Genomic DNA, 23,643 nt, shown 5'->3' on the forward strand with positions numbered 1-23,643 from the left:
TGTGATTTTGATTCATTCTTCTTTTCATGGTTGAAGATACAGATAAAAAGTAGAGTAACAAATTTTTTTTTTTTTTTAAGTAGAGTAACATATTGTTGTAACTCATGCTCAAGGGTGTTTTGGTAAAAATAAGGAGGTTTACTTAGCTTTTCAAGTATTCTAAAAAGTAAATTATAGGTGTACTAAGTATGGGAGGTCCAAATAGCAAATTTAGAGTCCAACTAAAACCACCCTATTTGAATTATTGAAAGACTAAATTACCCAAATGTAAATCATTTTCTTAATTCACCTTACTAATATTTGAATTATTGAAAGACTATATTACCCAAGTGCAAAATGACTAATAAGTACACTAATTTTGTAAAATCAAAATCGGTAAGGAAAACTAAATACATAACCAATTAATTAAATATAGAGGCTAATTAATTTTTAATGAATCTTCTTATTCTCCATCCAAATCTAAATTTATTACTATTTTTTGTCTTTTTGTTCCTTTCTCATTTTTAATTCGTTATTCAATGCACAAAACTATTAGTGCTAGCTTCATCAAAATATTTGCAATACCCTTTGTGAACACCAAAAGTAAAAATTTAAAATATATAAAAAAAAACATTGCTCATAGTTGTTACTTTTGTGAAAATAACCGCACCCTAAGATAATTAGAATCTTAGAATAACACTAATAACTAAGAGCAACTCCAACAACTTCCCCATATTTTAAATTATTTTTCTCTATTTTAGGGAAAAATGAGTCTCTTTTGCTCTAACAGATTCTCTCTAACTATCCCCATTTTAGGGATAGTGAGGAAAGAGAAAACAAAATTCTCTAAATTTATAGTAATCTCTTTTATTTTAAGGAAGATTATGGAGATTTTAGAGGTTGCTGTAAAATAGAGAATCTGTTAGAATTAGGAATGAAAAATTGCTCAAAACTTTGATTTTTGCTTCCCTATAATACAAAAATTAGGGAAAAATTCACCAACGGTGTCTGGACACTTAGGGGGCTTTCAGAATGATACCTGAACTTACAAAGTTATCAATGTGATACCTGAACTCATTTTTTCGTATCAACGTCGTACCTATGATCAATTTCCGTCACGGGACCGTTAAATTTTACACGTGAGTCACTTAATGAAGACAAAATGACCGATTTACCCTCAATTTTTTTTTTCTTTTCTTTCTTTCTTTATTTCTTTATTTCTTCTTCTTCTTCTTCTTCTTTTTTGGTTTCTTCTTCCCCAGATTCAAATCATCACGAAAGCAATGCAAAACGCCTTTGTAATTGAGTACCTTCCAAACAAACAAACATATCCAAACCTAAATTCAATGCATTCGTCTCGAAACCAAATCCTCTAACCGGCATTTCATCTAACACATGCAGTGCATCTCTAGAAACCAAATCCTCAACCACAAGTTCATAAAATTCAAAACTTTTTTCCTATTAGAATTCGAAATTACCAGAATTTAAACTCGGGAGGCGTCGAACGAAGGGGCGGAACTCGTCGGATCCGCGAGTCGGGAGGCTGGGGCCGTCGGAAAGGTCGTGGATCTCCGGGTCGACCTGAGGAGAGAGAAAGTCGATGAGCAAGTTCAGGAGGTAGATCCCCAAGCCGTATGACATGATGTAGAATCCCTGGACGAAGTAGACGCGGAGGACGTAGACCAAGGCCACACCGAGGGTTGCGAGCCAGCGGTGGAGGACGTGCGGCGTAGTTTTGTCGAGCCGGTGCTGGTATCGGCGCGACACGCCGAAGCTCCACGCCTGGACAGCGTCGAGCGGCGATCCCCCGAGACGACGGGTCCTCCGCCGACGACGACGACGCGGCCAGACCCACTCTCGCCGCTCCGGTGTCCATTGTGGGGCCCTCTTGGGGTTCATTGCTCGAGGTGTGTCGGTCGGTTGGTCCCTCTTCTTCTCTGGATTGAGACGCAGCGGTGGTGATTTGAATCTTGATGATTTGAATCTGGGGAAGAAGAAACCAAAAAAGAACAAGAAGAAGAAATAAAGAAATAAAGAAAGAAAGAAAAGAAAAGAAAAAAAAAAAAAATTTGAGGGTAAATCGGTCATTTTGTCTTCATTAAGTGACTCACGTGCATTGCACGTGTAAAATTTAACGGTCCCGTGACGGAAATTGATCGTAGGTACGACGTTGATACAAAAAAATGAGTCCAGGTATCACATTGATAACTTTATAAGTTCAGGTATCATTCTGAAAGTCCCCTAAGTGTCCAGACACTGTTGGTGAATTTTTCCCCAAAAATTATAAGTTAGTATCAAATATATTGTAAAATATTTTTACATTAAGCGCCCAACAAACTCAGTAAGGCTGAATGCAATGTACCTCAACGAATGTAATGTACCTCAGTAAGCCCAACATTAACCTATTGCTGCACTGGACGACTTTCATCCTCTTGTAAGTTGTTTATCCTATTAATCTAAAAAAAAAAAATCAAGTGTCTTTTAATGAGGCTGAAGGTGCCACCAGATTAAGGTGTCTTAAGGACACGTGCAAGGCATGCGCAAGAGAGAACTAAACGAGGCAGTTTTTAGGTTTTTATTTCCAAGGAAACTGATTTATCTCTGTGTTTTTCCTGTGCTGGAGAGCCTGCAGAATTCTACAAGTTAAGGACATTTGCAAGTCATGCAAAGCCAGAATATAACTTTTTTCATAAATGCAATTAATTGTACCGTCATTTTATAGAAATGCATATATTCATACTTGAAATCTGATTTATTTTCGTATGTGGGATAAGATTCCATATAAGGATCACCAGCTCTCTGTCTATAACCATTCTGAGTAAGTGAACCTACTCTTTTTCATCTTAAGAATTAGTTGGTTATGGCTATTCCACCAGATCAAGCCTACAAGCATGTTGTCCCCCTCGACTTTGGCTCAGTCAAGACATTGCCTGACTCATACGTGTGGCCTGAATCTTATGAGGTCTACTCTGGTAGTGACCAGCCATCTATTCCGGTTATCGACCTCATGGATCCGAATGCCACAGAACTCATTATCCAGGCATGTGAAACATGGGGAATTTTCCAGTTGATAGGTCATGGGATTCCTAGAAAGCTTGTGGAGGATGTAGAATCTGAGGTTCATAGTTTGTTTGCTCTCCCAGCTGATCGACCAAAAATTGAAGACATTGCGGACTCCGGGCGGGGCTAGTAGCGGATACGGTAACCCGCCGTCGCAGGCCTTGCTTCCCCGGAAACTGTGGCATGAAGGGTTTACCATCATGGGGTCTCCAGTTGATCAGGCTAGGGTGCTTTGGCCTCATGACTATCAAGGGTTTTGGTAAGTCGTAAAAGACCACGAACTACAATGTCGATAAATGATAGTTACTTTGAAATTTAAAATTTTTGTTTTGCTACAAGTACTGATATTACCCGGAAATGATGGAATAGCTTTTTGATATTCTGCTTTACTATTATTTAGTGGTTTTAATCAATGTTTTCATCTAATTTTCTTCGATATCGAAATTGGGTCTATAATTTCTTTATATCTGAATTAATTGCTGTACCAAAGTAGACCTCATAAGATACAGGCCACACGTAATTCTAGGGTCTAAAAATATACACATAATTGTTATTTTTAGGGTCTAGGGTCTAAAAATATACACATAATTGTTATTTCTAAATTCTTAGATCCTACATATTTCGTTATTTTCTGAATTCTTAGTTTCATCAGCAATTAAAACTGCAAAATCAAAAATTAAGGGTTGTGATCAGCGTTGTATATATCCTTCATGGTTGGTTAGAGCAAATAACTGGCATCTAGTTTACTAATTATGTACTTTTGCAGTAATACAATGAATGGTTATCAGAAGCAAGTAAAGGCCTTAGTAGAGCAACTAATCCGCATCATCTTCAAATTCTTAAGCATTTCTGAAGAAGAAGTGAATTGGTTTGATGATCCAAGTAATACGTGCAATTCTGCTTTACAGCTAAATTCTTATCCTCCTTGCCCTGACCCGACTCGAGCTGTAGGTCTAGCACCACACACTGACAGTTCCTTATTTACCATACTGCACTCCCGGACCGAGGGTCTCCAAATCTTCAAAGACGGAGTTGGGTGGATTACGGTACAGCCCATTCCTGATGCACTGACCGTGAACCTTGGTGATTTCCTCCATATTCTGTCCAATGGTCGATTTGTTAGTGTTCTTCATCGTGCGGCGGTGAACCAAAAGTACCATCGGATCTCAGTCGCCTACATCTGTTCGCCTCCAACAAACTTTATCGTCTCCCCGCTCCTCTCTAAGACCTTTGCTGACTCCGGACAAGTTCCTAAGTATCATCCGGTCACATTAAAGGAGTACCGTGGTCTAAAGGCTAAGCATTTTCAAGCGGCTCTTTCTTTTGTTAAAACTTAAATTTTATGATTGAGTATTAATTTTTTCAAATAAAATCGTTGATGAGTTTCTAGGAGGTATTAGTTCTTTCTTTCGAAACTGTTAGTGCTCTGTACCATTTGCGATGAAGAGCTAAACTCGCCAAATGCTCTATTTAATGTAATAATCTTTTCTTTGCTAGCAGCATTACTACTTTCTTCTCTTAATTGTATCGATTTCTTCTTTTGTTTATACACATCAGTACTTTGTTTCCACCCTAAAAGTTTCGTTCATTGATTTTATTTGTTTTAGTTTTAGTGAGGTTGAAGAATGAATACTTTGAATCAGATTTGCGTAGGTTTGTTTTTAGTTTCGAAGTAGCGTGTGTACTTTAACTACAATCTCATGCGCATGCATAGATAACCTAATTGATCAACTATAAAGTATAAACCACCTAGATTGGCATTTGGGTAAGCGTTCAACTAATTTTGTCCATCCTTCTTTGAATAAGAAGAAATATTGTTGGAAATTTTATGATTTAAAATTAAAATATATTTTATTTATTTATTTATTTATTTTGGGGGTTTTTTTTTTAGAAAATTACTCACAAGTGTCATTTTGAAACTTTAATTAACCATAAGGCCACCTTATTTTTCTTGTACATATAAGGCCACTTGCATCTTCAAAATAATTTGTTCTCTGACGATTTTGCCCTTCTACCTAAGAAAATCAAATCGCTGATCTCAGTTTACTCATTTTCTCCGTCTTCTCTCTCTCTCTCTCTCTCTCTGTGCGACTCTCCCAGGGAAGCGCTCTTTCTTCCTCTTCGTCCTCTGACAACCATTTGTCGCTTTTGTTTCTCTAGCTTCCAGCAACGGCGATCAAGACGCCTACGACCTTCATCAACCCTAGCTATGACCTAAACGGCGAGAGATCTCGGTGTTCCAAGCACGACGGCCACTTGTCTAATTGAAGCATCTCGAGGTCCCTCTCACGTCACCGGCGATCGATTCTCCAATCAATTGCATCCACCTCCATCGGGAATGCGTTACACGATCCGCCGGAGCCATCACCGCAGCGTTTTCATCTTCAAGTCCTCGACCTTGACTGCTTCGTCTTTGATGTGTTTTTCTTTTTTGATTTTGTTTGAAATTAATTTTATTTCAATTCAAAACCTGAGCTTTGGAAACTAATATAGAATATAGATTGATTCATTTCGTTGAAAGTACAATTGGTTGTGTTGTAAAGTGGATATGTATCATCATAAAGTCAATTGATTATGTTTGAATTGTGACTCATTCCCCTATTATTGGTTTGTGATTTTCATTTTGGTTCTGTTGCTTTGGTCATAGAGTTATTTTGTGATTTTCGTTTTGATATCCTATAGAAAAAGATATTGATCCTCTATAAAAATTTTACTGGAATAGTTTTGATAAGCTACTATTGCTATAAGATGAACTTATTATGCATTATTTGTTGGTTTATTTGTTTTCTTTTTTTGGAGAATTGATATACTGCAAAATAGCTACTGCTGCAGTTTTGAAATGCTGCTGTCATGCTTTCCACAAGCTACTATCATTAGCAAACTAAGCTACTGTGCATTACTTATCAGTTTCATTGTGTTTTCATTCATATCAAAACTAAAAGCTATCTGATTGATAGAGATAGGTGCTGCTGTCTTCATTCCTGATTATAATACTAATCTTTGTCATATCTTTGTTCTTCCACTATTTCTTCGTTGTTGAATGCACTTAGTAGCTTTGTATAACTATCATAGTGACTTTATTCTGTTCTGCTAGTATTTTTTCAATATGATTCCATTAGCTTTTGTTTATTCTCTTAAGCTTCTGTTGTGAAGTCTCCATTGATTTGAAGTCCATTGTCCCGGTCAAAATCTGTTTGGATGAAGTCTATTGCAGAAGGTGGCAAGACAAGGCCTATTAAGGGTGGTAGATGTGGTGAGTAGGGGCTCCACAACAAGGCAACATGTATGGTGCAAATCTGAAAGCTGACACTAGTACATGAACAGATGCATAGCTTTCTAAAACATTGAGAGTGGCTTTTGACAATATTGGGAGTATTTTTCTTTACAGCAATGGGAGTAGTTTTTGCTTCAGTAATAGCTTTTACTATATTCGAATTTTTTTACAATGGGAACAGCTTCTGCAATAACTTTCAAGATTGATGTTGAACTTTGGTGTTTAACTTTGTCATAATTCCAACAGTTTCAATTTGTTGAGAATCTTATTGGATGTCTAAGCTTTTAAGTTCATTACATTTTTACAATTTTTGCTTTACCTATTTTTATTATGTTTTTAAGTTACACAATGGTTATGTAAGATTGGAGTTGCCTTTTGCCCTTTTCATTAGTCTGATTCATGGAAATATCAGACATAAATGTGCCAAACTGCCCATAGCAAGAACAGTTACAAAATGAAGTTGGAAAAAGACATTCATGTTAAAGATGAAAATTAATGCTGAAAATATCAAAATAGACATCATTTTCCATCAAATATCAAAGCTGAGAATTACACACAAAGCTACTGTCAACACTTCATCAAGCCACTGTCAATACTTCAAAATACTATTGTCACCAGTAAATTTTTCATCAAATATCAAAGTTGGAAATAAAACAATCATAAAGCTACGATCAACACATGAAAATGCTACTTTCATAGACTAAAAAATCTATTGTCACCACTACATGAAGCTACTGGTCGAATTATCATCTAATGCCTCTTGCCGCTCCTTCTTCTTTTATTGGCATAAATGAACTCCTTGTCTTTAGTAGGCTTGCTTTTTTATGCTTGATTCGAAATTCAGCCTTCTAGCTTGCTTCCTCCCTTTCCTCTTCTCTCTAACCAGTTCCTCTTCAAGGTCTTCTTCTTCAAGGAATTGGATAACTACTGCCAGTTAATATAAAAGCTATTGTTAGTGAGCACAAAAGCTGCTGACATATTCAACATTAATTAGGAATGCTGCTCCTATGAAACAAAAAAGCTACTCCCATATATTAAGAACGCTACTCTCAAAGGCTCAGAAAAGTACCACCAAACTAATCATATCAACTATTAGAAAAGCATAACAACAATTAAATGTGATGCAACTAAAGTATTAAGAAGTATGAATGCTGCAAGAATAACATTTATGTACTCATCATAAGCATTTGTATCCAACAATATCTTCCCAAGCATTTGTGCTACAGTAATAGCAGACAATGAAAAGCATGAGGACCGAAGCTTTGCTGCAACCAAGGAACACAAGCTACTCCCTGGGACTAACACAGCTATTCCAACGATTGAGAAAGATGCTACTAAGAAACAGAAGTTGAAAGCTACTCCTAGAGACTGACAAAGCTAGTACCAAACAACATGAAAGCTACTCCCAAACTGAGACTGCTACTCTATATGAGTAAGGAAGCTACTATCCAGCAACACAAAAGCTACTCCTAGAGACATGGAAGGCTACTACAAAAGAATCAAAAAGATACTAAGAACAAGGATGAAAACTACTGCCGATATGAAAGTGAAAAACCTGAAAGCTCTACCAAACATCAAAGTGGCTACCAAACAGAAAGATATTATAGATGAAGCATAAATCTATTGTTAAAGAACACTAAAGGTACTAATACAAAATTATAAAGCTCTTGCTAAACACAAAATCTGGTAATCGTTTTAGAAGGTCTAAAAGCTACTGTACACATATGAAAGCTATTACCAAGCAATCTTAAAGCTACTACAAAGCATGAATGAAAAGTTATTACCAAAATCAACTGCCACATATGTAAATGTCCTCATCTACTTTTCTGCATTCTCTGTCTTTTAAAAGTCCATGATGGAAGACATAAATGATCTCCCATAATGGTGTCCTATTCAACCTCAACATTACATCTGGACTGATCATCCCTTTGTAGGTTTTCATCTTCTCGTTGAATGACTGTAGACTTGCTCTATACTGTGGTGCTCGGTCTCTATGTTCAGCCATTTTTCCTTCCTGCAAGTAGAGAAAAGAATGAGAGAAGATAACAAACAAAGCTACTATTAAAGAATAAGAAAGCTACAGTGGAAGGCTACAAAAGATACTGACAAAAACAACAAAAAGCTACTGTAAAAGACTAAACAAGCTACTGTAGTAGATGTGTAAAGCTACTGTCAAAGAACCATAAAGCTATTGAGATAGAACCAGAAAGCTCTTGTTAAACATGCAAGCTGGTAAGCCAAGTTGTTGTTAAAGATAAGCTACTGTCAAGCATCATGAAACATACTGCCAAACATTCTAAAAGATACTCCAAAGCAGAACAATCGCTACAACGAAAGACTGTCAAGCATACTAGCAAATTGAAATTGAAAGATACTCCACAGCAAATTGAAATTGAAAGACAAAGCTACTGCAAACAAAGATGCTCCACAACAAATCGAAATTGAAAAGAGAAAGCTACTGCAAACAAAGATACTCCACAGCAAATCGAAATTGAAATGAGAAAGCTACTGCAAACAAAGATAAGAGAAAGCTACTGCAAACAAAGATACTCCACAGAAAATCGAAAGAGCGCCGGCGACGAGGTCCAGATCAAGAGGCGGTTGAGAGAGGCCCATCGACGAGGGAGAACGTCGGAGATGAGAGAGTGTCCCGGCGACGAGAGAGAACGTGCGCCGGCGACGAGAGAGAGAGAAGGATGCGTTTCTGAAAATGAAACAAACCCTAGATTGATATATATCACAATTTGGGTCTGTTTTGAGAGTGGCAGAACTATAAATTCCTTTATTTTTAATGTTCAAAATTTAATCCTATTTTGTATCTGGTGGCCTTATGAAGGAAGAAAATATTGGGTGGCCTTTAGGCTAAAACAACACCTTAAAAATTCACTTATATGTAATTTTCTCATATTTTTTATTTTGTGTTTATTTCTCTATTTATGGTTTAACGGTTTTATGTTTTAAATATTTGATTATTATTTGACCGTTATATGATTAATGAGGCTATTGATGGTATGGTAAGTGTGCCCTATATAAGGGTACGTGGCTATGGTTGGAAGGCATATGGTGAGGCATGAAACATGCACATGTGTGGGAGTTTAGATTGTCGGATAATGAGGGTATACATGACAGTATAATCCACCATAATGCAACCACTCTAGCCAAATACCTCTACCAAAGATATTCTTACAAACTATACATATACGTACTTTACTTATACACCGTTTTGAGTGCACGGGTGATTAAGGTTCAATGGGGCTTCTTAGCTGCACGACGGAGCTCGAAGAGTTGTTGTATCTTGGGGGAAGTTCGTCATTCAACCCTGTGCAGAAGGGGACGAATCTTCTCTTAGGACAGTGCACTTGCATGCCTCGACTCAATAAGTTTTCCTATATAAAAATCTATATATTATATTATTTTCCTACTTTATTTTATTTTCTATCTATATTATTATTTTTATTTCCCAAGATATTACCATATTATTCTGTGTTTTATTTTCACAGGAATTCCGTCCCATATTTTTTACAACAATATTGGTCCCTGCCATTTTAGGGTAGGGAGACGTGGGCGTTGTCCAGGTATGCACACTAAGTGTGCCTTGTCTGGCCTAGCGAGGCGGCGAGCTGTTTGCTTGATCAAATAGACGCAACCTCCTAGCAGCAGGATGAAACGAAGTGTCGCCGGATTTATCTCTATGCGGCAACATAGTGGGAAAGATGTGTTATTTGTAATGATACTTCTTCGTTATAGATTTATCTTTCCGGTATGTCACTGCTATGTCAAAGCAAATGGAGTAGCCATTCGTGCACTCTTTGCTAATTGGTGCTTGTTAAAATACATAGACTTTGTGGAGACTCCTGGTATTATTTCCGGAGGTTCTCTTGATGCTTATTGTAATCTGGGGTTCAGGCTCCAGCATGACCAACTCTTCGAGCAGCCGCAATAATAGGATTACCATGAGAATCTCAAATACAAAAACTAGTTGAAATGCTTGACAGAACCATCAAAGTTTGACTTGATTATCATCGGGAGGCTTCCATTTGATATGAAAGGGTCTAGAGATTTTCCTGCATTTTTGAAATGAAACGATATATAGATTCATTAGAAAAAGCTAAAATAACAGACCCTAATGACCAAGTCTCTCACAAACTATTTGATCCAATATTATTTCATTCTCAAATGGCAAATGACATCCCAACTTCAAATCCACATCCTTTAATATTATCACACAAATTAGGACACTAGGGGTCATACATTGGTACTTGAAAAAAAAAAAAAAAAAAAAGCAATCTGTGCTTACTTCTTTTTGAAATATATAAAACCTCTACTTATTTTTATGAGCAATAGATCAAAAACCAAAAAACACTATGTAATACATATTAAATACTTGTAATATACCTAATGAGAATTAATCCTTCTCTTCATTCTCCTGATACCGACTGTTATCCCCACGTAGAGCCAATCTTGTACATTTTCAAAGAATCGAAAATATGTATATCTCCATGTTTTCTTGAAAATTAATGAACCACATACTCCCCAAAATCCTACAATGAACCCAAGCGCAGCAGAAACATAAAACCATGGAGTTTTATTCTCTTTGTCCATCTCTTTGTCATCCTCATCATCCATCTCAGTGCCTTTAGTTGCTCCACACTCATTTGGAAGTGGACGACCACAAAGTTCCGGATTCCCCTCAAATGCAGAGGCACTTAAGCTCTGGAGCTGAGTGCTTTTGGGTATTGGTCCTTCCAGATTATTATAGGAGACATTAAAATATGACAAAAAATTAAGACTCGCCAATGAACCAGGGATTTCTCCAGACAAACGATTCATGGAAAGATCCAAAATCTCTAAGTTTTTCAAGTGAGATATTTGGTCCGGAATGTTACCCGAGAAATCGTTGGACGTAAGGTATAAGTCTCGCAAAAGCTGTAGTTGACCAATCTCGTTGGGAATAATTCCACTCAGATTATTGCTACCCAGGTCTATCGCTCGAGGCAAGTAACGCAAAGAGTTGAACTGATTAAAAGTTTCACCATCATATCTGATAAGGCAATTAATTAATATAAGATAACCATTAGGTCTATCAAAGAAGTTAAGCAACATAAAAACTTGATCTAGTTAAAATTTTGGCAATCAGTTTTGACTTACATAGGTAATGTAAGATAGCCATAATCATCAAGTTTAGCTATGGTTTGGTTCAATGTCAACATTGGCAGTCTGCAAAGTTCTTTTGGAAATTGACCCATAATTAGATTGGAGTACAACTGTAGATGAAAGAGACTTGGAAGAGTACCCAACCAACTTGGAATTGACCCTGTGATCATATTAAAATTCAAATTCAAGTACCCCAGTTTCTTAAGGTTAGATAACCATACTGGGATCTGTCCAGTGAGCCCACAATTAGACATATCCAAAAATCGAAGATTTTGGAATCCACTAAAATTGGCCATGCCAAAATCAGCTGGACTTTCCTCATCTAAAAAACTAAACCCCAAGGATAGGAATGTGAGTCTTTTGGAATGCTTCAGTATATTCATTGCTTTTGTGATATTGGTCAATCTAATATTAGCAAGCGAGAGAAAGGACAAGGACTTCAATGAAAGAATCAGAGGTTGTATTTGCCCGTCTATATCATTACGTGAAAGTCGAATTCCTTTCAAAGACTTGCATGAATAAAGACTCATTGGGAAGGGACCAGTGAAATGATTATGCACTAGGTCGAGTTTACTAAGTTGACCTAATTTGGAGAAATTAAAAGTAGAAATATCCCCTTCTAACCGATTGAATCCTAAATTTAATTCTGTAAGGCTTGTGCAATTCATCAATGATGGAGGCACAGTACCTTCAAGACTGTTAAAATGAAGGAGCAAAAGTTTCAACTTGGAGAGCTTGCTAAAATGGAAAGGAAGCACACCGCTCAATTGATTAAAATATAGGTTAAGGATTGAGAGATTAGTAAGGTTGGCAACCCTATCACTAATGACTCCATAAAGGGAACATAAAGGTAATGCAATTTCTTCAAGTGTGGTAGCATTATAGAAATCTTCTGGAATCATTCCTGAAAGGTTATTGTTCCCGGCACGAAAAACCTTCAGTTTTGAACACTGCCCTAATCCACTAGATAGACTGCCATTGAATTCATTGAATGAAAAATCTAAAAGCGAAATCATGGATGAAGAACGAAGACAAATAGAGGATGGGAGAGACCCTGAGAAGGCATTGTTGCTGACACGAAAACTAGTCAAATTCCTAGATAGTCGAAAGAATGATGATGAAATTGGACCAGTGAAGTGATTATGGGACAAATCCACAACTTTGATAGAAGTGGATGGTAAAACATGTAGTAGCTCTCCCGAGAGAAGGTTATTACTTAAATCAATGACCTCAAGAAACAAGGAACCAATTTGATCTACGGAACCATAAAGGGAATTGTGAGAGAGATTCAGATGAGCAAGATGTGTTAGATTTTTTAGAAATGATAGAGAAAAAGTATCTCCATTGTTTTTGAGACCTTTGGAGGGTAACCTCAAATGAGTGACCAAACCATCTAGATTACAAGTGATTCCTTCCCAGTAACAACAATTATTGGAAGTCCAATTCAGGGAAGGAGAAGACAGTGTGACGACGAAGGACAAGAGAGAAGCGCTTTCAGTTTTGCTGCAACCATGAACTTGAGGAGATAAAATGGATGAAAACAAGATTAGAATGAGAATGAAGCCTTGAGCCATTTGGTTTGTGGTAGATTTAGACTTATTTGGGTGTTCGCATGTTTGTGTAGTATATATACACAATGGAGCCAGCAGCTTATTGTTCTATAGGTTTTGGCTTCATAGGCAAAACAGAGAATTAATGTCAATGAAATTATATGATATTGGATAACATAGAGAGCACGGCAATAAAAACAAATAAGATGCAGCCAGTGATCTTTAAGAATTGTTAAGAAGCATAGACAAAACATGAATTAATAACTTATTCCTTAAAGCTACTCCATTCTTTTCTTAAATCTGCATATTGTAATAATCGCAACTTGTTAGCAGAATATCGAAATCCATGGCTGCTTTGCAAATAAATTAAGAGCCTCTAATTCCACAATCTAATAGGGACGCTGATATAAAATCTTAATTAATGCTCAAACTCAAAGCTTCTACATTAATTAATCACCGCATGTATACCACTAGCTAGATATGTTGACCACAATAATACTTAGAGAGTTTATGATTTTTTCAACTAAACTTCAAAGCTTGTGTTCTTAAGATTATTGTACAGAATGAATGAAGCCTAAACTAAAGTGAGTGGTATTTATATATAAAATGTTTAAATAGGTAAGGCATCTCCAATGGAGCCATAAAAATATTTATATGGGTCCTTGACTCAAAGCACCAAAATGAACAACTTACCCTGTTTAAATGAAAATGACAGTTTTGCCCTTAACTTAATTAATTAATTACATGTGGTCCTCTCTGTGTCTCTCTCCTCGTCCCCGATCTGCAGCACTCTCTATCTCTCTCTCTCTCTCTCATCCTCCATTCTCCGATCTGCACTCTCTCTATCTCCCCCGGCCCCCCCCCGGTAGGTACAGACTGCTCTCTCTCTCTCTCTCTCTTCATCGGAGTCGGAGCATCGTCTGAAGTAGGCCGGAGTTTGGACGAAACACAACTGCTTCAAACCAAAAATCGTTGCAATGCTTTGTAATTGGACGGGCTCAGCTCCTCCATCGATATCACTTAGCAGAGACCGAGAGAGGGAATCGGAATTCGAGCTCGGAGATTTTCCGACGAGATCACAATGAGTTCAAAATAGGATTTGGTTCAAAAGCTGGAGTCGGCTCTTGGGGTTTCGTTTGGAGGCTCAGTGATTGACACGGCGACGGGTTTTAGTGGTGCTGCTATGGTGGAGATTTGGGTTTGAGTTCTTCACAGAAGTGGTTCGATCCTCGCCTCCAGTAATCCGGTTGAAATTATTATGCATTGCCTTTGTTTTTTTTTTTTTTTTTTTGGGAATGTGGATCAGCTTTGTTGCAATTTTGGAGGTTGTTTGTTTGAAGATTGCAGGACCCACTGCTACTGATAACAATCAATTCCCTAGATTGTAATGGGACTCAAATGTAAATAAGTTTTAAGCATATCATCATGAAGGAGCTACGGGGGGAGGGAATAATGGGTTCAGCCTTCAAGCAATACTGAGATATATCATATATTGTTTAATAAAAAAATAATGGGATATATTGGTTTAATTTTGAGGGCAATAGACGTCTATTGTCATCCAATAGACATCTATTGGAGAGTCATAGACGTTTTGAATTGATATAATCTCTTCGTTTTTTTTCTTTAATCAAAGTTTTATTTGTCTAATTTTAGGAAGATTAGTTCTCATTCCGGCAACCGAAAGTTCTATTGGGGGGGCAATAGACGTCTATTGGGGGGCAATAGACGTTTATTGGGGGGCAATAGAGGTCTATTGTTCCTCTATTGGGGGGTAATAGATGTCTATTGGGGGCAATAAACCTTTCCGGTGAGGTTTTCAGAAAAGTTCGGTGGGCAGCCAGTGACCGGAATCCGGCGAAAGTTGGCCGGATTCCGGGAGCCGGTGACCGGATCCGGCGGACGGTGACGGGGCTCCGGCGAAGTCTCTTCCATTTTTTTTTCTCTCTCTAAGTAACAAAGAGGTTAGGGTAAAATTGTATTAAAAAAAAAATAAAAAACAAAACAAAAATCTTAATGGGGTATTAGGGAAGACCTCCTTAGAGTGTTTTGAGTAAGAGAGAATTAAAAAAACTTAATGGGGTAAGTAGGAAAAAAATCTCTAAAAATGGGGTAAATGGACAAAAACCCTATTTATATATCATACAACTACACTGACCCAAAGTACATATAATATGCTTAAACTCAGAGCTTCTATAATTAACCACCGCATGCCACTAGCTAGATATGTTGATCACAACAATACTTAGATAATTTATGATTTTTTCAACCAAACTTCAAAGCTTGTATTCTTAAGATTATTGTACAGAATGAATGAAGCCTAAACTAATGTAAGTGGTATTTATATATTAAATGTTTAAATAGGTAAGGCATCTCCAATGGAGCCATAAAAATCTTGCTCAAATCATACTCAAAAGTCAAAACTAAACTTTTTTTTTTTAATGTAATACTTTGATTTTAAGATTATGACAATTTTTTTATTTTTTGACGAGTGAATATTTATATATCATACAACTACACTGAGTCACTGCTAGAAAATTAAATATTCCAAACATAGTGTCATGCGTATTCAGCCTAAAGGAGAGAGAATCTCTAGCAAGTAAAGTCCATTAGAGAAATCCCCTGCACACTTATTCCAGAATAACAAGAAAACATGGAAAATATAAGAAACTCCTAACCATACAAACCTACACCACCGGTCCCGGTATACGCATAGCCCTCACCAAAGCATGCAATTGTGGTATGAGCAATTAGGCAATCACCGATCGAAGTTTGCCAAGTTGACGGATGAAAGCAAGACAGCTAGGAGACTTCCATCTGATCATGCCCTTCGTAGAGAACCAAGCGCAAAGCCGTAGAACAAAGGAGGAATAGAAAATACGCCTAAAGCAAAAAGGCACATACCTAGAATCCTCCTGCCTTGCTGCTTAGGTTTGTCGCCTTCCAATTTTCCGGCGAGAAGACTCATTGCCATACCCTCCTCATCCGACCACCAACAATCCAATACCCGGATCTCAAACCCCTCTGAAAAAGTCTATTTGCTTGATCAATACACTACACCGTAAGGCTTGAAAATGCACAAACCTAAGAGAGCCAAAAAATGACATGCACCACAACCCACTGTGGAACCTGAACAACCACCATCCCAACAAGCTCACCACAATCTACTTACCTTACCTGCTTGCCTAGATCCAATTTCGGTACACTAGGCCTATTATGTATTGTTACCTGATAATCCATGCCGCCAAATTCCATTTCCTCAATACCCTCCAAACGAGTCGCACCACTCCCCGCCATCAACAACAAGGGCGGAGATCAAAAGTGTGAACAAAACCACCCTTAATTTAGAAGCCTAGCTGGCCACACTCTTGATCATAATGCAGCTGATATCGTACCGGTTGAGGACGCAACCTAAGTTATGTCGCTGCCTTATGCTTCGAAACCCTAGCAAAAGGCTTTTGTCTCTTTTAGTTGTGCCAATATTATAGATTATGACATACTTATTGATAGACAAATCTTGAGATAAAAATAAATAAATAAATAAATAAATAAATAAAAAGAAGAAATTTTAAATAGATATATAATTAATGCACTAGCCCACTTTCTCTCTCCTCAAATTTAGGAGCTCTTAGTATTTTCCCTATTTTAGAGACCTTCTCGTGATCCTTGGTAGTTTTGAGTGTGTAGGTATTATATACCAGATTTTAATTGATTTTGGAGCTTCTTATTTTTTTGGGAAAGGAAACAAATTAGCTTATGTTTTGACAAATTATTATTCGTGTTCTTCCGATTTGGCATGGTGGGATGAACTTCCTACTTTTCTTTTATTGTATGTACTTGAACGACAACATTATATGTCTTCCTCAATTATGTTTTCCTTAATCCATTAAAGGGTTATTAATTTTTGTCCCCCTCTTTTTTTTGAGAGAAAAGAGGTCAGAACTTTTATTGAACTTTAGGAAATTACAGAGGGGTGGATTCAGCTGCTAATGCAGCTGACAAAAATGAAGGGGAAGATGAAAAGTAAAAAAACTCTTGCAGCTCAAAACAAGCTCGTGCTGCCATAAGGTGTGCAACCTTATTTGCGCTCCTGTTGATATGAACAATCTTCATATTATTCTGACCTTCCAAAGCTAGCCTCAGGTCCTCATAAACTCGACCCAAGATAGAAGTGTTAATCCCATCTAGCCCTGTCAACTGCCTCTGGACAAGTTGAGAGTCTGTTTCCAAAATGGCTGGAACAAAAGCATTTTCTACAGCAAAATGCACTGCCATACTACAAGCAAGCACTTCTGCATGTTCAGGCGAAAGAAGACCATGTAGTGGTCGTCCGCCACTAGCAAGTAACACACCCTGATAGTCTCGAATAACAAAACCAATGCCTCCATTCTTTGTTGTGTGATTATAAGATCCATCTACATTGATCTTGCACCAACCCAAAGGTGGTGCAGACCATCGAACAACCCTCACAGGACATCCAATTCCCACCTTCAAGTTATAAAATCTGTATGCATGCAACTGAGTCATAGACTTGAGTAGAACATCACATGCAGGAAGCCTTTTATTTTCCCAAACTCTATTGTTTCGTTCCTTCCATACTCCCCAAAGAATATAAATCAAGTCACCCAAATCTTTTAAAGCAAGCTCATAGACACAATAGCTAAACCATTCCAATAAATCACAGTGAGCTGTATGAGGATTAAAACACACCTGAGCCAAGACTCCATTAGCTTGAACCAACTGCTTAGTGTAAGGGCAATCCCGACATATATGCAATGTAGTCTCTAAAGAAGAAGAACATAGAACACACACTAAAGAGTCCAGTATAACCCTTTTTGACACAAGCCTTTCCAATGAAGGTAATATATTATGACAAACTCTCCAGATATGAACCTTGGCAGAGTTAGGTATATGAACCTTCCATAGCTTTTTCCAAAAACTCATTCCAACAGATAATTGGAAAGGCCTTCTAACATTAGAGCTAGCAAAATCAAAGCGGTAAGCTGACTTAACAGTAAACTTACCATTTTTCTCCAACCTCCACACAACTCTATCTTCAACAGCTCTTGTGCTTAAAGGAAGACTCAAGATAGCTTCTGCCTCGGCTACAGGAAAAATTTGTCTAACCAAGTTAACATTCCACAACCCTGCAGGAGCAATAAGGTCACTGACCTGTCGAACCTCATTAGCCACCACATTATTCTCCATTGGTTTGTAATCTAGCACCCCTGGCAGCCAACAATCAGACCAGATATTCACATTAGCTCCATCACCAACCTGCCAATAAGAGCCTTGCCTTAAAAGTTCTCTTGTGGAAAATAAACTTCTCCATGAAAAAGAAGGAGTAGCATGAGAATTAGCCAACCAGAAAGAAGTATCCGGAAAATATTTGGCCTTGAAAATTCGAGCAACCAAGCAGTTTGGATTATTCACAACACGCCAAGCCTGTTTTGCAAGCATTGCAGAGTTAAAATTGGACAAATTAACTTCTGAACCCTAAACCACCTTCTTCCTTAGGATTACACAATGCTTTCCAATTTTTCCAATGAATTTTTCTCTTGTCAAGAGAGCTTCCCCACCAAAAGCGAGCACACATCTGCTCTAAGTCATCACAGAAATTCTTAGTCAATTGGAACACACTCATGGCATAAGTAGGCAATGCTTGAGCCACAACCTTAATGAGAATATCCTTACCAGCACCACTCAACAACTTACCTTGCCAATTAGCTAATCTTTTTGCCAACTTATCCTTGATGTATTGAAAGGTAGAAGTCTTCTTCCTTCCCACATAAGTTGGCAGCCCCAAGTACTTCTCATGAGACTCCACTTCTGCAACTCCCAAAAGACTAGAAATTTCTTCCTTCATGAACTCCGACACGTTCTTACTAAAAACCACAGAGCTCTTATCAAAATTAACTAATTGACCAGAGGCCCTACCATATGTCTCAATAACATCTTGAATTTGATAACAATCATCTAGAGTAGCATTACCATAGAGCATGCTATCATCCGCAAAAGGTAAATGGTTCACAGAGGGAGCATTATCACAAACCTCAATCCCGGGCAGAAGTCCCAATTCTTGTTTTTGCTGCAACAAAGCTGAAAACCCTTCGGCCCCAAGAAGAAACAAATAAGGAGATAAAGGGTCCCCTTGCCTCAGTCCTCTACTAGGGATAAGATAACCCCTAGGTTTACCACGTACCAAAAAAGAATACCGCACAGAGCTTACACACTGCATCACCATCTCAATCCAACTGAAAGCAAAGCCAAACCTTTCCATCACCTTCCTGAGAAAACGCCATTCCATTCGGTCATAAGCCTTGCTAAGATCAAGCTTCAAAGCCATAACACCTTCACTGCCCTCCCTTTTATTATGAACAAAATGGGCCACCTCATTAGCCACAAGAATGTTATCCGTGATCAATCTCCCCGGCACAAAAGCACTTTGAAAAGGAGAGATCAAAGTAGGCAAAATCACTTTCAATCTATTAGCAATGACTTTCGAGCAAATCTTGTAGATAACATTACATAACGCTATAGGCCTCAACTCTGACATATGTTCTGGATTAGACACTTTGGGAATGAGACAAATATGAGTAAAGTTTATCTGCTTTAGCAACTGACCTGATTGTAAAAAATCTTGAACTACTTCGGTGACCTCATTGCCAATAGTTTCCCAATAATGTTGAAAAAACAAAGGAGGCATCCCATCCGGACCTGGGGACTTAGTGGGGTTCATTTGGAACAAAGCACACTTTACTTCTTCTTGAGAATATGGAGCACACAATTGCTCATTCATGGCTGGAGTAACACATGGTTGGATTGCAGCAAGAGTTGCTTCCATTGCTTCAGAGTCTATATCCGAAGCAGAAAACATAGAGGCAAAATAAGATGTAACCACATCCACCATTCCCTCGTCATCTTCACACCACTTGCCCTCTGCATTGTACAGACCACAAATAGTATTTTTCCTTTTTCTATTCGCTGCCTTCCGATGAAAATACCCGGTATTCCGGTCTCCGTCCTTTAACCAGGCCACTTTAGATCTCTGCTTCCAAAAACTCTCTTCCTGCGAAAGGAGAGTTTGTAACTGAGTCATTAATTGCTTCTTCTCCTGCTGTACAACATCAGATAATGGGACATCAAGTAGCTCATCCAATCTTGCCCTAATGCCAAGCATTTGTTGTTGTCTACCTTTAAAGGCTTGCTTCTGCCATTTATCTAGTTCCAACCGTGTTCGAGTTATCTTCTTTGTGATTTGAAACATTGGTGAACCAGCCATATCAGTACACCAAGCATCTTTCACCACTCCATCACACTCACCATGCAGTAACCAATAAGCCTCGAACTTAAATCGGTAATGGCATCTCTTCTTTGCCAAAGGGGTTGTACTAGCTTGTAACAGTAACGGTACATGGTCAGAATCGCTGGGTAGGAGATGCAAAAGATGTGCATGGCCAAAGATATCACACCAAGAAGGTGTGCAGACTGCTCTATCCAACCTAAGTTGGGTCACTGAATTCCACCACGTAGATTGGGGTCCTGAGAACCCTAGATCAAGAAGGTCAGCGTAACCAAGTGCATCACGAAAACCTCTCATTTGTCTTTCAGATCGAACAGGACCATCGATCTTCTCACTATTATTAAGAATTTCATTGAAATCCCCAATTACAACCCATGGCAGCGAATCAATATCACTCAAATCCCTCAACAACTGCCATGAACGGTCCCTATCTGTTGTATGTGCAAAGCCATAAAAGCCCGATAGCCTCTACCTAGGGTTACCAGCACCCCCATCGATTACAAGATCCATATGATGGGCAGTGACCGTGCCTACAGTCGCCGTCACCTCATCGCTCCAGAAGATCCCCAGTCCTCCCGACTGACCATCACTCAAAACTTCACGAGAATTAGGAAAACCTAATGCTGTATGAAGAGCCTTGAAATCATTCAACTGACTGATCTTGGTTTCGCAAAGAAACACAATTTGGGGTCGATTTTGACGGATCAAATCCTTCAAAGCCCTCGTTGTCGTGTCATTGCAGATCCCTCTACGATCCAACTAAGAATTTCCACATCCATGGCAGAAAAAATTGCATTCTAGAACCCTAGAAAGTAAACCCTAGCAGAGCAATACTAGGTCGGTATAATTGTCTACTATTTTTGTCCCCCTCTTATTGCTCTTCTTTTTTTATTAATAAAATGACATGACAAAGAGACTACTATTTCTCTCCTATATATTCTCGATCTTCCCCCGGTAAAAATAAAACATAAGCGAGTAGTTGTTAAATTTCATCTAAAATTCACGACAAATACTTAGATAGATTAAGATGTCTTTCATAAAGTTAAACTGAAATCAACTAATTAAATGGATTAAGATGCTGTATCTATCCTTGTCTCCCCACATACCTTTATAAATTTAGTATATTGTGTTTGGATGAGAAAATTTTAAATTCTATAGAAATTTATAAATGTTGGAACTTACAACTTCATCAATTAGAATTCCATCAATTTTTCTATTTCTATCTTCTTCTTTTTTTTGAAGGGGTTTAGAACCCAGCTTAACTGGGAGACTCAGCCCTATGCCCATTGTCATTATTATTAGGACTAAATACTGTTTAGTCCTTGAGCTTTTGACCATAAAACACTTCAGTCCCTGACCTTCTAATTTCACATGTTTAGTCTTTTGAATTTCAGACCAACAGGTCCTTGCTGTCTAAAACCTCCGTTAAGTCGCGGCGAAATGTCTATTATGCCCTCAGTTCTTTTTTTTAAAATAAATTTATCCCTTTCTCTTTTTTTTATTTATTCTTTTTTCTTTATTTTATTCTTTTTTTTCTTTATTCAGAGAGAGAGGGACCCGAGGAAGGAGGAATCGAATACATGAAGAAACAAATAGAAAGTAAGAAAGGGAAAAAAAATTCCTTTTCCAAAAAAATAAAATAATTAATTAATTTAAAAAAAAGAACTGAGGGCATAATAGACATTTCGCCACGACTTAACGGAGGTTTTAGACGGCAAGGACCTATTGGTCCGAAATTTTGAAGTACAGGGACTAAACGTGTGAAATTAAAAGGTCAGGGACTGAAGTGTTTTATGGTCAAAACCTCAAGGACTAAACAATATTTAGTCCTTATTATAAATAATTGAAAGATGATTGTACATCGAGGGGGACATAATACCTATACCTCGAGAAATAGAGCAATAATCTTCATAGAGAACATCCCAGTTAATCACAGGAGGCTCATCTATCCTATAATCATCTAAATAAGTAGCACTAACAAGGTGTGCTAATCTATGAGCAAAACCATTTGCTTTACGATAAATATATTGTAAACTAGTAGAGGGAATTGAGCTCAAATAGGCTTTGCAATCCTCCATAATACTACCTACCTCAGATAGATCCTCCATATCTTCCTTTAGTGCAGTCACCAATATGGCACAATCTGTCTCATTGTCCATATTGGCCAAGTCTTGATGAATAACTAAGAGGAGCCCAGCTTTCCTAACTTCCAACTCCATCTGAAGAGCCGATCTAACGTAGAAAAAGGGTCGTGCAATTGTAGCTAGACATATACCAAGATCATCTCTGATTATGGCACTGTAGACGTATCCATACACTTGAGCGTGAATGCCATATTCGTTCAGAGTGAGTAACTCCAGTGTGGGCTCTATCTGGATCCCCACACGCTACCCATACCAAGGCTTCTAGAAGGATGTCACACTGAAGTAAACATGTGAGGACACGATCTTCTGAGCGAGTCGCTACAACAGCTGGCACCGACTTCCATCGATCCCTGACTCCTATAAATAGGAGTTCCTTTGACAGGACCCGCCCCGATGTTTCACCTTGAAATCCGAGGTGGCCCTGCAGGACCCACTTGTAAAGAAGATTTTACCAAAAATTCGGCGGAACCTCCCCTAAAACTAGGCAACCCAAAACCTGTAAAACCACGTTTACACTTCTAACAATCCAACCTTATTCTCCTGGAGCCACCTTGCTCCCCAAACCCAACCAAGTAAAACAAAACAATATCTCAGATTCCAATATTCCAACAAAAGATCCACAATTTAATTTACATCAAATCCTCGTAATTGGGTATTAAAACCCTAAAGAAAATACTACAATTTAGATAATATCCCCAAGGTGATCAGAGCAATCTAAGATAAGAAACTGAAATAAAGTTTGGTAGGTTAAACAGATAACCTACAATACGAGGTGACAGCAGCAGATGTGAATACTATGCCTCAACTCCTAAATATGTCAAACAGCAACACTGCGGACTGGGCATAATACGTGGGATGTGTTTTGTCAATCAGTCTTTGCATGTGCTTATCATAGAGTAGGCATAATACGTCTTGTGGAATCATGATCGATGAAAACAAAAATGTCATTGTTGCTACATCGTCTTGGTGTCACTACTAGCAAAAAGAGCAACCCACACAGATTTTTAATACACTGACTTTCACACTGATAAAAAATCAGTGGGTTTTAACTTGTAGATACAGATATCCGTGTGAAATGAATGATTTGGTCCTACATACAACATGCTCACACTATTACTCACTGAAATCAGTGTGGCTAGACTTTCTCACAGATATCTGTATGTACAAAATATTTAACTTATA

At 38.0% G+C, this 23,643-nt stretch overlaps 1 protein-coding gene and 2 pseudogenes across 1 annotated transcript; 1 reads left to right on the forward strand and 2 right to left on the reverse strand.

Moving 5' to 3' along the window:
• Positions 1-1,243: 1,243 nt before the first annotated feature.
• Positions 1,244-1,855, reverse strand: LOC133716408 (protein RER1A-like; annotated as a pseudogene).
• A 984-nt stretch (positions 1,856-2,839) lies between these two features.
• Positions 2,840-4,376, forward strand: LOC133716409 (gibberellin 3-beta-dioxygenase 1-like; annotated as a pseudogene).
• Positions 4,377-9,734: 5,358 nt separating this feature from the next.
• On the reverse strand, positions 9,735-13,045 carry LOC133717935 (receptor-like protein 2). Its single transcript, XM_062144695.1, has 3 exons — positions 11,462-13,045; positions 10,709-11,354; positions 9,735-10,377 (listed from the first exon to the last, which is right to left on the reverse strand). Exons 1-2 carry the CDS (start codon positions 13,039-13,041, stop codon positions 10,709-10,711), a joined length of 2,226 nt encoding a protein of 741 aa, XP_062000679.1. The 5' UTR covers positions 13,042-13,045; the 3' UTR covers positions 9,735-10,377.
• Positions 13,046-23,643: the final 10,598 nt, after the last annotated feature.

Source organism: Rosa rugosa, chromosome 6 (assembly GCF_958449725.1).
Source record: "Rosa rugosa chromosome 6, drRosRugo1.1, whole genome shotgun sequence".
NCBI lineage: Eukaryota > Viridiplantae > Streptophyta > Magnoliopsida > Rosales > Rosaceae > Rosa > Rosa rugosa.

What these genes read in the sequence shown, in the direction of transcription:
- LOC133717935 (XM_062144695.1), bottom strand. Translation starts at nt 13,041, where the DNA reads ATGGCTCAAGGCTTCATTCTCATTCTAATCTTGTTTTCATCCATTTTA. An exon ending in GGCTATCTTACATTACCTAT is followed by an intron (nt 11,355 to 11,461) that starts GTAAGTCAAAAC and finishes TTGCCTTATCAG; the next exon opens with ATATGATGGTGAAACTTTTA.